The following is a 13,064-nucleotide window of genomic DNA, read 5'->3' on the forward strand; positions in this document are numbered from 1 at the left end:
TCTGTGTGTCTGTGTGTGTGTGTGTCTGTGTGTCTGTGTGTGTGTCTGTGTATGTGTGTGTGTTTGTGATTCATGTTTCTGCGAAAAGGATCAGGGCCCAAAGCAAAGCTCTGGGGCCTGGCATGTAGGGACTACCCTGCAGGCTCATGTCTTCATGAATCACATTTCTTTGGTTTTATTCAACCAGTTACCAGGCGCCCAGTTACTCTGTGATTCAATCCATATTTCTCCATTTTGATCTTAAGAATGCCAGGTAGATAGAGAGCTTTAATTTATAGTAAGTCTATTCGGGAAAATGAAGCTAGCAACCCTGTGTTATTTATTCTCAGCCATTTAAGCTGGCTTCTAGTGGTTTCTGCTTCGTTTATTTTATTTTATTTTTTTAATGTGCTTAGAGATCATTCCTTTAGTAATCCATTGGGGTTTCTTTCTGAATCACTGTTCCGTCATTTAGGAGGTCAGCTTTCTTTCCTGTTTTGACAGTGTATGCCACATGTGTCCTCTCGTCTTGTAGTCTCTATTCTTTGTGATTCCACAGCTCTCCAGAGAGTGCAGTTCTATGTCCTGCCTGCAAGGTCCATTGGCTTACTAGGGTCTGCCCCTTCCAGAAGAGTAGCTCATTTAGAATGCATTACTGGTGTGCTGTCTTGCATCTTTTTACCCATTTTAGAGTTTAATTTCCTCTCTCCTTTTTAGTCTGACAGTCATTCATTCTCCTTGATAAAGAAGCCAGGAGGAAGAAGCAATAGTAGTTCCCTTTCCTCTTTATTATCCACCACTATTAGCCATAAATCTTTGCTTTAATGTTGTTGTATTGCCTTTTTTTTTTTTTTTGCCTTTTTTTTGTGGTGATTTTGGAGAAATTGGAAAGGGGGAACCATCGGACTTTAAACATAACTTTAGACAGACGATAGATAGTTGTCCTGAGTGGGTTTTGTATGTTTTTTCCTTTTATTGATTTATGTTAGCCAACCCTTGCCAATTTGTAACTTGAGCTCTCCTGTTGTCATTCTTATGAACCATCCCACTCCTCGCAGTCCATCCCAGCCCTCTTCTCATCTTCCATTTTGTTTGCATGTTCTTTAAGAGTATGACCTGGGCCAGATCTCCGCGAAGCCAGGCTGATTACTGCAGTGTCACCCCTGTAGCCTCCCTGAGACCGTATTTGTCATCACGATGGCAGTTGGACCTGTGGAAGCTGTTCTGTTGTCTTGAGCCGTTTTCCATACTGCATCTCATGCCACTGAGTCATGCCTCTTTCCTATGAATTTTTAAAGTCTGCCTCCTCCTCTTCAACCGCCCTGAACTCTGGAATGACATAGTAACTCTCCCTGAATGTTCCTATCAGTTTTCATTTCACCGACTATTTTTTTCTTCTTGGTCAGAATTAGGTCCAGAGTTGAAGTTCCCCTAATTGCTTCCTCTACCATCTGGGAGATAAAATTGTTACCAAAGTAAGTCAAGAACCTGTTGGGCACCCTACTTCTAACCAAATGAGACTTGTAGCCAATATCTGGATGGTTGACACTCCATCACCACACTTCTTGCTTCTGTGTGTGTATTGTGTTGTGACAAAGATGCATCATATCCATCTTCCACCAAGCTGAGATCCTGTTCTGTCTCCTGACCATTAGCAGTTCTATTGCTCTCTCTTTCATGCACAAGCTCTAGCATGTTCCTACCCCAAACTCACGAGTTCCCACATAGACATGTTTCTTGGCTAGTACGGCTATTTTCCCTCTCCTAAGAATGCTATGTGAAATAAGAACACATAGAGCAAACAGCCTAGTCCTAACTATTCTTGAGTCCCCACCAACCAGCTGAAATCCTATAGTGAATTCCTTTAAGGCTATGTCTCCTGTTACTATTACCTAAGTATCCAGTTCATCACCTTAAAGCTATATTTTTGTGCAGGCGTCTGAAACCTTAAGTAATTTCTCTGATGCCTACCCCAGTAGTTCCCCTCAGAAAATCATGAGACAGTGTTAGCATCATAGTTATTCTTTTAAGTAATATATTCTACCCTGCCCTCCATAGCAATTGATTTTCTAGCTTTTATTCTAGGTATTTTCTCCATACCTTATCATATTTAGTTAAAGCCTCACCAATGGTTCATACTTGAAATTAGAAGGACGGGATGGAGAATTGGTAAGACTCTTCCCATCCCTAGGGATCAGATGACTCCCAAACTTAACATTATCTGAGAAGCCCATATTTTCTCCTAGCTGGCTTGGCAGTTTTCAAACGGTAGCATTTAGTTTTAATTTCTGTTTATTTCCTCTCTTGTGGTCTGATGGAGAGATAGGGCACTGGCAGCAGAGGAGCAGTGGAGAAGATGAAGGGGATGAGTGCAGATAACCCCATGTGCTCTGTTCTGGCCTCATCACCCCCTGAGACTGCCCTCCCTTCTGACAACAGGTTGTTCTTTGTATGATTTGGAAGGTTTGCATCTTTAAAAGCCTCCTGTGTTAGTTAGTTAACTGCATATCCTTTTTGGCTTCCTGCCTCGGAGAGTTGTTGAAAGGGTTACGTGACTTGATATGGTTAGTGCCAGGCACAATGTTTACTGTATGCTCAGCAGCAAATGACAGTTCTTTGGTAGAGGCGTGAGGTTGGACTCTCCTTAGGTTGTGTGACTGCATCAGAGGTTGAGCTTTCCAGAAACTACGTTTCCAGGTTTTTCTTGTGTTTTCTGATACAGAAGATCAGCACTTCACTGGGAGTTTAAAACCGTGCTGCACTCTGTTTTTCAGTCAGAAACTTGATTTAGTGAATTTTATGTTCTGAAAAAATTCTTGCAGTGAAAACAGTTTGTATCCAGTAAACAAAAAGGAAACGTGTAATTCTTGAAGTGTTGGACAGACCCATGCCCTAGTAGTTATTAAGCCCTTCATTATTAGCTGACGTTCACTGAGCACACCCTCAGTGCTGACTGCTACACTAAGCACTCCACAGAAAGCGTCTTCCGAACCTTCACAAAGACACGGAGTAGATCCCATGCTCTCCATCAGGGAAGCAGAGTCATACCTTGCCCCAGTGAGAGATTAAGGAGGGGCCCCGTCATATGTGAGCCCCAGGTTCCTAGCATTGCACATTCTACCGCTCAAGCTAAACTATAGGTGTTTCTTTTGTACCACTACTGTGTCAACAGCTGCAAACAGGTGCATGAATCAGTTGGCCATGCTGCATGTTTGACATAACTCCTTGCCCTTCTGCATGAACTCCCACAGTCTACTGCAATGTCCTTGGATTTGTAATTTGTAACATCTGAATGGACAGGTGTGCAACTGCTTATATTCTCTTGGCGGAAGAAGAAGCGACAACTATTGCTGAAGCAGAAAAACTCTTTAAGCAGGCCCTGAAGGCTGGAGATGGTTGTTACCGGCGCTCTCAGCAGCTACAACATCATGGGTCCCAGTATGAAGCTCAACACAGTAAGGTTTCCTCCAGGGTGATGTGCTGAGGGATAGGAATGGGAGAGTTAATTAGAACACAGGTTCAGTCTGGCTCAGAACTGGACTCTCTTGGATTCTGTTAGGTAAGGCACTTAGCACACTGCCAACTTGGTTAACCTTATATTCACATGCTTATTCATGCCCACAGAATTTCATTGCTGTAAACAAACAGTGATGCCATAAACAAACAACTTTTTGAGTTCAATAATTTCATCATTTCTCCCTTCCCTTTCCTTCCTCCAAACCCTTCCATGCATCTTCTACCACAATAACTTTTAAAACTTCCCCCCAGAATTGGTTTCTGCTTCTTCTCTTTCGTGGTTTCATCTCAGCTATTTCTCCATCTCATAGCTTTAAGTCCAGTTTAATAACTGAACATAAACTGGTTTTGAGCATCATAAAAATGTTATCCTCTAAGTCTTGTGTAGCATGATTGAAAAAGGACAATTTAGAATAAATCTTTTATTGGTTATAGTCTATTGGCATTTAGTTATTATTGAAGAAACATTAGTATTATCATTGAGAGAGAAAGAACCATGAGTTCTTCATCATTGGTGTTTTCTTAAAATAATACTTTTTTTTTGTAAAATAACTTTTAAAAGGCTAAGACCCTTTACTTCAGTACCCTAAACTGAGAACCAGTAATACTTTGTGGGAACAGTATAGAAGTAAGACAAAATAATCACTAGAGTTCCCTCAGCCCCTTGGCTCATCTTTGTTGGTTATTTAAACAGAAATCCAGTGATTCTTGTGGGAGAAAAGTGTTTTCGTGGTCTGACAAAAATGTGGGTTGTTTCTTTTAGGTAGAATTTCTCTCACTTCATCTCTCTCCTTTAGTTTGAAAAGTAGGGCTATATGTCCTTCATACTTGACATTATATAATTAAATTTTAATATTAAACTTGGATTTGGTCTAGAATCAGACTGAATCAGACTCTTGGTCTCAGGTGCCAGCAATATCATTACATTATAGCTGACACGTGTGGGGAATATGTCCACACAAGCTGTCTATACGCAGGCTTGCAGTTTTATTCTGAAGTGAGTATATGTAACACTTAGTCCATTATAAAAATATAGCAGTGTATTTGAAGATGTGTAGTAAATGGCCATTTTGTGAACTAAATGAAAATTAATGCATAAACTACACAACCTATAATATAACTTAAGACATTTTCTTTCTTTTCTTCTCTAAATTAAATCCTTTCAACCTGTTGCCTAAATCTATCCAAAAATATAATCACATCTTTAAAATAATTTGTAGGTACTTGGCAGTTTTTCAGCACACATCTTGTTCTCATTGTTTAAAACTTGAAATACTCAGACTTTGCTCTCAACATCTTTTAATAGCCGAGTATCATACATGTACTTAATCCATAACAGGTGTGTCATATTTTTCTCAAACACAGTAATTTTATTGAGGATTAAGCATATGCATGTTCTCACTGGTCTGGAAACATATCCAAAATACATAATTAAATAAAAGATTAAGATAAGAAGTTGCTAATATACTTTGTAGGGGCCATTTTTGTGACTATTGTTGTAGCTGTTTAGCTTGTCAGTGCTTTCTCTCACACTAGGGGAGTTTTTCGTTCTGCTGCGTGTACTGTTGTCGTATCTGGAATGTGTTATATTGCCATCTAAAACCAACTGCTTTTGGGACCTGGAGATGATTATGATGTCACTAGTGTTAGAGAAAGAGTAATATGAACCAGAAGTTCAAGATGAGGCTTCTCCAGAGTTAATGTCAAGAATGGAAAAAAAAAAAAAAAAGAGTTCATCAGGATGCAACCCGAGATTCACCCCTCAGCATCTTTACCAAAAGCATGCACACTGACGGAATGTGGAATTCTTGCTTGTAAACTGCATGCAATGTTGGTGTGTTCATTTTCTCGGCCCTGAATGACAGAGATTTTATTTATTGTCAAATAGTCCACACATAACTCAAAAGCACAGACTGGGTAATCAGTCACCATCCTGGCCTTTGCACATCTCAGTGCATTTGCTTTACTCTGCACACATTCTACAGTTAACAAAGTAGGTTCTCTGTGCTATTGGCAATAGGGAAGGCCAAAGGATCAGGGTGACGGTCTCTTGTGTTAAGGGTAACACAAATGAGCCTCTGCATTTTTCTCGCTTAACTTAATGCTCTTGGTTTTTATTGATTTGTTTTTTAACTTTTGATGTTTTATCTCTCCTTTCTCAGGGCGAGACACCAATGTCTTAGTCTATATCAAAAGAAGGCTGGCGATGTGTGCCCGGAGACTTGGAAGGACCAGAGAAGCAGTGAAGATGATGAGAGATGTGAGTTTATATCCTAGCCTGGGTTGGTAGCAGTGGACCTGAGCAAATGGGCCTCGAAGGCTGAGCCATGATAACACCATGGTCCCATAAGTGCCTAAGCCAGCTTCCAACTGACCCACTGACAGAGTGAACAATCTGGAGCAATTTACTTAATTCTGTGCTCTATTTTTCTTATCCATAAAGTAACAGCAGTTTTTACAATAACCTCGTAAGCTTCCTGTAAGATTTAAATGAGATAATACACAAAGTTTTTAATATAGTGTGACTGACATATTTTTTTAAATCTCAGTAGGTATCCTTATGAATCAGCCTTTGGGACTGTCGGCAGGAAACCAACAATGAGATTGGCCATTTTAGATAATTTACTTTTTTATTTTTAAACTTTATGTCAAAGTATTTTCATTTCCATTACTTTAATTATTTTTAATTGTTTGAGAATTTTCCTGTCTCAATATTTCCTCCCAATTTCATGTGTTCTTTGTTTTTCTATACATTGAGTCCACTCAGTGCTACCAGTAAGTGTATGGTGTATGGTATATGGTGTATGGTGTATGATGTATGGTCTACTGTCTATGGTGTATGGTCTATGGTGTATGTGTATGGTATATGTGTATGGTGTATTTGTATGGTATATATGTATTTGTATGGTGTATGTAATATAAAAATTTAATGTTTAAGGTGTATGGTATATGTGTATACTGTATGTGTATGGTATATGTGTATGATATATGTATATGGTGTATGTTTATGGTGTATGGTATATATGTATGTTGTATAGTACATGAGTATGGCATATGGTGTATGTGTATGGTGTATGTGTGTGGTGTGTGGTGTATAGTGTATGGTATATGGTGTGTGGTGTCTGGTATAGGGCCAACTCCTGGAAGATGGGTAGCCTTCTCCCAGTAGCCATCACTTGCCAATAGCTCCTTAGCTAGGAGTGGGTGTTAGTGTCTATACTTTCCATGTTGGGGTTTGGGTTGACTGAATCTTGTACTGGTCTCATGAATGCTGCCACAGCTCTGTGAGTTCATTCTTTCTACTTCCTGTCATGTCTGGAGAACACTGCTTCACTGTCATCCTTCACTCCTCAGCTTCCCACAGTCCATCTTCATGCCTCTTCTGCAGTGAGCCCTGAGCCTTGGGAAGGGGTAGATGCTTTATTTATTCAGTACATAGCTGTTAGGAAATGAATTATGGGCCATCCAGTTATATTCAAATTAATATTATAATAAGTGACTCCCATTGTAGTGATTTCAACCACTTTCCCATGACTCCTGAGAACCAGGCTACTTTATTAGTTGTAGTTATCACAAGAACTACTGATCAAAGGGATTGTGATTTGGCTTATTAGCAGGTCACATGCTGAGCATGGACGTTGACCTGGGTTTCAGTCCAAGTGCTAAAATCATGTAATAAAGTTCAAGGGAGAATGAAGAAGGAAGAGTTGTAAGCAAGAGAGACCCAAGGAGGCCATGACTGCATCCCTACAAGACAGAACAGTGGTTCGGAAGGAAAACAACTTAAGGGACTTTTGTCTTCAGTTTTGGTTGTTGTCATTAGTAAGAATCGTTTTCATAAAAAGCTGATATCAATGTGAATTGCATCCACAATTTTCCTTTTAAAAACTATCTCAAAAAATCCTTTGTCAGCACTTCATTTTTCTACTATATTCCTAAATTAGAAACTTATATCACTAACAGCCTTTGTAAAAGCAAAGTGACCCAGGAGCTTACAGCGGTGGCCTCCTGCTCAGCTTGAAGTTCCTGAGCTGCACACAGGTCTGGGCAGACTGAGAGATCTTTCTCAGCTTGCCTCTGGAGGACAAGCCAGAGGATAGGAGAGGGAAAGGAAAGATTATGAAAGCGATATGCGCTCACCCAGGATGAAATTCTTTTAATTGAAGAGAAAATGTAAAGCATATTCATTATATCACATAAGAGCTCACTTTAAGAAAAGAGGTTTCTGAGGAGACATAAATTGTTCTTAAAACTTTTCAGCTTGTAGAAGTCTCATCACCTGATACAACAAAGAAACTCTAACAGTTTCTGTGGCTGAACAGAGCTGGGACCTTAACAAAGGATGGGGAGATAGAGTGTTTCTTTCTCCATCTTAACATCATCCAGTCATATTAATCCTTTAACTTTGTTCTTATTGTCACGGCCATCATCTCCTCCTCCTATTCTTCCTCTTCCTCTTCTTCTTCCTTCTCCTCCTCCCCTTCCTTCTGCTTATCTCTTATCCTTACCCTTAATTAACCTGGAGCAGGTATAATACACAGAGGAACATCTTAAAATGCACTTAGTCATTTCCATAGCAAAAGCAAATTCTAGCTATTTTAATTCAATTATTTTCCCTTGGTCTCTTTCTGCTTATTTTCTTATGCTTAAAATCAATATATCCATCATGCATTTAGTATGGTTGTCTTTTGGCTAAATATTACTTACTATCTACAATTCTACTTACTGATCAAGCCCAAATATAAGTTTAGAGAGGAAGTCTAGGATTTATTGGGAGAGACACTAGCAAGCAGTCAAGAGGCATGGCTCTGCCTTTGCCATGCCCTGGACTCAAGGCAGCTCAATTTTTTCTGTGGGTTCCTCACTTAAACTTCCATTAGTAGGGAATGCTTCCTACCATTAGAAAACCTCTGCTTGGTGAGGAAATTCAGTTAAACAAGGCAAGCACACTTGGCATGGAATTTGCATGCTTATAGTGTTCTTCATATTTTCCATTACTTAAGTTATGCATACGATTTTCTTGCCAGTTGTGTTGAAGGACATCTTGAGATAATTCCAATTTTATTTTTAAATTAAAACTTAAGCATTCATTTTTAGAAATTGTCATAGAATTATGCATATTTGCTAGGTAGAGCATGATATTTCATGCCTTCACTGTTTGCTAAATAGATTAGAGAAATTGATCCGTCATTACATCAAATCAATTTTGTTTTCTCAAGTGAATAAGTCAATCAAATAATCTATTTTGGGTTCTATCTACATATCTCTATATATCTCTATATTATATGAATATTTATTGCATATACATAGGTATGACTTTTATATTACACACCAAAACAATCTTTCATTTCTTAAAATACCAAGACACATCACCTCAGAGGTTATGGAGTATCCATCAATAGAATCTCTGACCATATTCGTATGAGGAGCAGTGCCAGTCTTGGGATAGATATGCTTTACAGGGGAATATTGAAAGTGATGTTTCAGAAACTTCCTAAGTGCCCTAGCACCCCATATAGAACACAGAGGTTGATGCCTCTCCTTTTGTTAATGCTGCTGGGCCTTGTGGCATAGGGTTGTCCCAGACTGACCTGCTTCACTCCACTTGGCTGAGTGAGTCATACTTCTCCAAGAGGTAACTGCTTTAACAGCATGTGTATAAACTGTCTCTCCAGAACATTTCCTCTGAGAGAATAGCACACTGGGTTCCAGGAAGCCTTCTGATAAAGGCAGGAGGATCTACTAATTCAATGAGACACAACTATCTATTCTCCATATGCATGAGTTTAAATTTTCCTTGAGCAGATTTTAAAGTGGAATGGCAGAGTTAGATTGCCATCCACATTGGAAGCAGGACCATTTAAAGAAGTTTTTCTGGAGAAGCCTTAAGGAGCACAAACTGTTACCTTGCTGTGCTCTCATTGAAAGAACATGAACAGGATTTCTGGGAAGGTAGCTAAAGAGAATTCCTTTTGTTTCCATGACTCAAGATTATATAATTGTTCAAATAAAACAGTGGATTTTGTCATGAAATACTGATGAAGTAAATGTACACTTGACCCTCCCTTGTCAAGATTAATAACGTCTCCATCCTTAGAACAACATGTTAACTACTTCAGTTTCAAGGTTTTTGTTTTGTTTTGTTTTGCTTTGTTTCATTTTGTTTTATTAGAACATTAGCTCCTTTTACATAGAACTCTTTTGCAAATAATCATTTAGGAGCACCTTAGTGCAAAAGGAGTTCTTTGGAAGTCAGTAGAACCAAGGGACCATGTGGGCCTTGGAGCTTTGCTGCAATGTGATGATTATTCAGAATGAATGGAGTTGCACATTCTTCTGTCTTAAATGCAAGGGAAAGCCATTGTCTTGGTTCTTATCATTGATGTTTGCTATACAACACTGCTTTGTCTTTTTCTTTCTCCTTTTAACAGCTATGTATTTGTCTTACCTTGGTCCTATCTGAATGTATTTGAGATGGAATTCACAAGGCAGATGTCTTCTTACTCCTTAGTCATACTTGTCAAGTTATATATATGAATAAACCATAAAGATGGACTAGTCTGTCTCTCCGACAGAACCTAAAAGCTCCTGTGATCATCTGTTCAGAGTAGGTTTTGCAGAGCTCAGCTCTGTGAACATTCTGAGTCATATATTCATCTGTTATGAGAATCTGTCCTGTAGGATGAGGCAGACTGGCCTGTGTATTGTAGCGACCTATGTCCCATCAGTCTTCAGTTGTCTACAGACATTCCCAAATACATTAGGTTGCAGTGGTGATATTAATAGTGAAGATCATTTCTCATTAAGGAGTACCAGACTAGAGCTCCTGCAACTGAGGAGATCTGTTTCTGCAAAGACTTTATGTGGGTTTCATTTGTAGCCTGAACTCTTTTTGAGCACAGGTCTCTAGAGTACCCCTAGAGTTTACCAGCTTTGGCTGCAGTGCTGCTTTGCCCAGATGGAATTTCGTGGGGTATCAAGGGTAGGAAGAATAACCTAAGCTGGACCTTTGGGTGAGGTCCAGGTAAAAGACCAGTGAAGAGTAGTGGCTGTCTTTGCTTCTTGTGCTGCCTTCACATCAGTGTTTGTCGTCTTTCCCAGAGTCTGGAGCCCCTCTAAAATGCCATGTGTTTGCCCTGCTCTCTGTAGTTTTCCTTAAGTCTCTGAGCCATTTCCTTCAATTGTTGTATTTTACTGTTTCTACAGTATTACTTTTCTTTTCATTTCCTGACCTCCCCGTTGACACAGATGTCATAGCCTTTCTGAAACATGTACTCAATTTTAGAAAACCATTCTGTGTTAGTGTCTAGTCACAGCGACAAATACATGAGATAGGAAAAGGGAGTAAAATTTATGCCAACTCACAGTTTTAAAGGTGTCAGTTCAGATTCGCATGGCTGCATGGTTTCTGGGTCGTGCTTAAGGCAATTCATTATGGTAGAAGGATGTAGCCAAGCTTTTGGCAGTCAGGAAGAAGAGGAGGATGGGTGAAGGCCAGGGACAAGATAGAGCCTTCAAAAGCATACAGTGAATGATCCAGTCTGCCTTAACTTCCACAGTTTCCACCATCTCCCAGTAATCCATTCAGTTATACATTGAATTATGCATGTATGAATCCATTGACTATACCAAAGCCCTCATGATCCATTCACTTCCCCAGTACCCCCCACCAATGAATGTTGTGTTGACAGCTAGGCCTTCAACATGTGAGTAGAAGAGGTATTTTATGTCTATCTTATGCTATTCTTCCACTCACTGTTCTTAACATCAAAAGATTTCATCTTCCCAATTAGCCAATCCTGGGTGACAACATTTAGTCTCAGAGTCTTAAGTACCATCTAACTACTGACCAACAATTTTGTGCTGTTCACTGTGTTCTAGGAAAAGTGTTTTTTCAAGGTCATATCTGGTAAGTGCTCCAAAGAGTACAGTCTGCAGACTGCCTACATCAAAAACGCTCAGAGTATAAGTATTAAATGAGTAGATTGATCCAAAGTATTTGTCAGAGGACAGTATGATGAATAAGAATTTTTAATCTCCATCCTTATCATCATTTTAAAGCTATGTCATTATGTGAAGAAAAGTTGTATATAATATGATTCAAATTTTCAATTATAAATTGGTGTTACTATAAGTTAATAGCTCTAAAACTCTATAGGCCCAGGGACCCTTTAAAATTATTTCAAACCACAAAATTTTATATGTATAAGCTTATTTTTTCATATTTACCAATTTCTATGATGAAGAACTTTTAAAATTAAAACTGATACTTTTTAAAGATTTATTCATTTCATAATAGAATTGTAAATATATTACACATGGACAAATATTCTTATGAAAAAGAACTGTCTTATTCATGCAAAAGAAGTACTAAAAAGGGTGTCACTGCTTTAATTCTTGTTCAGATCTCTTTAGTGTCTAGCTGAGTAGAAGACAGCCAAGGTCTCCCATCTGATTCTCCATTTACTTTCTAGTCTCAACATGTGGACTCTGGCAGTACTACAATATGTGACTAAAAAAGAAAAGTGTATATTATTATATAATGGTTTGGCTATAAAGAACCCCTGAGAAGGGGGTTCTTTAAGGATACCCTTAGTACCATTGTACAAGCAAAAGAAAATAATGTGGAACTAGAAAATTGTACTATACCTAAAAATTTTTCTGTAATACTAAATTATTATAATAAAAATTCGATTTTCTTTTGTAAATTAATTAATTAATTTATTTATTCATTTTGCATCCTGATCATGGCCCCCTCCATCCTCTTCTCCTAGTCCCACTCTTACAAATCTCTTCCCCCACTTCCCCCAAGGGGAGTCCCTCTGGGTACCACCCCACCCTGGGATATCTGGTCCCAGCAGGACTAGATACATCCTTTCCCACTGAGGTCCAACCAGGGAGTCCAGGTAGGGGGAAGGGGAGCCAATGGCAGAGAATGGAAACTAAGACAGCCCCATTCCATTTGTTAGAAGACCCACACGAAGACCAAGTTGCACATTTGCTACAAATATGTGTGTGGGGGTATAGACCCAGTTTCTGCCTGCTCACTGATGGGTGGCCCAGGCTCTGTTAGTCCCCATTGTCCCAGGTTAGTTGACCCTGTCAACCTTCTTATAGTGCCCTTGACCCCTGCAGCTTGCTCATGTTTATCCCTGACTCTTTTACAAAACTTCTCAGGATCTGCCTGATGTTTGCCTGTGGGTCTCTGCATTTGCCTCCATCCACTTCTGGATGAAGCCCCTCAGGAGACAGTTATGCTAGGTTCCTGTCTGCAACCATAGCAGATATGATAATAAAAATAGAATTATACTTTCTAAAACATGCTTTAGAAAACATAAGGTTAGAGAGATGGCTCACTTGGTAAAGTGCCTGTCACCCAGGTGGGATGACCTTATTCTCATCTCTGTCCCCTCTGTAAAAGGCAGGCGGTGCACACCTATAGTCTTAGTGCTGAAAAGTCAAGGACTGGAGGATTTGAGAGGCTTGCTGGGCCAGTGTGTCTAGTCAATCTGTGAGCTCTGAAGTCAGAGAGAGAGAGAGAGAGAGAGAGAGAGAGAGAGAGAGAGAGA

The 13,064-nt window shown here is 39.4% G+C and overlaps 1 protein-coding gene across 5 annotated transcripts in view; it reads left to right on the forward strand.

Annotated features, from left to right (window-relative positions):
* Positions 1-13,064, forward strand: part of St7 (suppression of tumorigenicity 7) — a 239,930-nt gene that overhangs the window by 149,708 nt on the left and 77,158 nt on the right. For 3 of the 5 annotated variants that reach the window (XR_003836915.1, XM_029478333.1, XM_021164297.2), the window contains exons 7-9: positions 1,386-1,454; positions 3,280-3,434; positions 5,658-5,755. Coding sequence is in view for 4 of the 5 variants with exons in the window: in XM_029478333.1 (XP_029334193.1) it covers positions 1,386-1,454; positions 3,280-3,434; positions 5,658-5,755 (322 nt within the window). In the remaining variant the exon portion in view is untranslated. The remainder of the gene's footprint in view (positions 1-1,385; positions 1,455-3,279; positions 3,435-5,657; positions 5,756-13,064) is intronic. The other 2 variants (XM_021164295.2, XM_029478334.1) reach the window with 1 other exon arrangement.

The sequence above is a fragment of the Mus caroli genome, chromosome 6 (genome assembly GCF_900094665.2).
Source record: "Mus caroli chromosome 6, CAROLI_EIJ_v1.1, whole genome shotgun sequence".
NCBI lineage: Eukaryota > Metazoa > Chordata > Mammalia > Rodentia > Muridae > Mus > Mus caroli.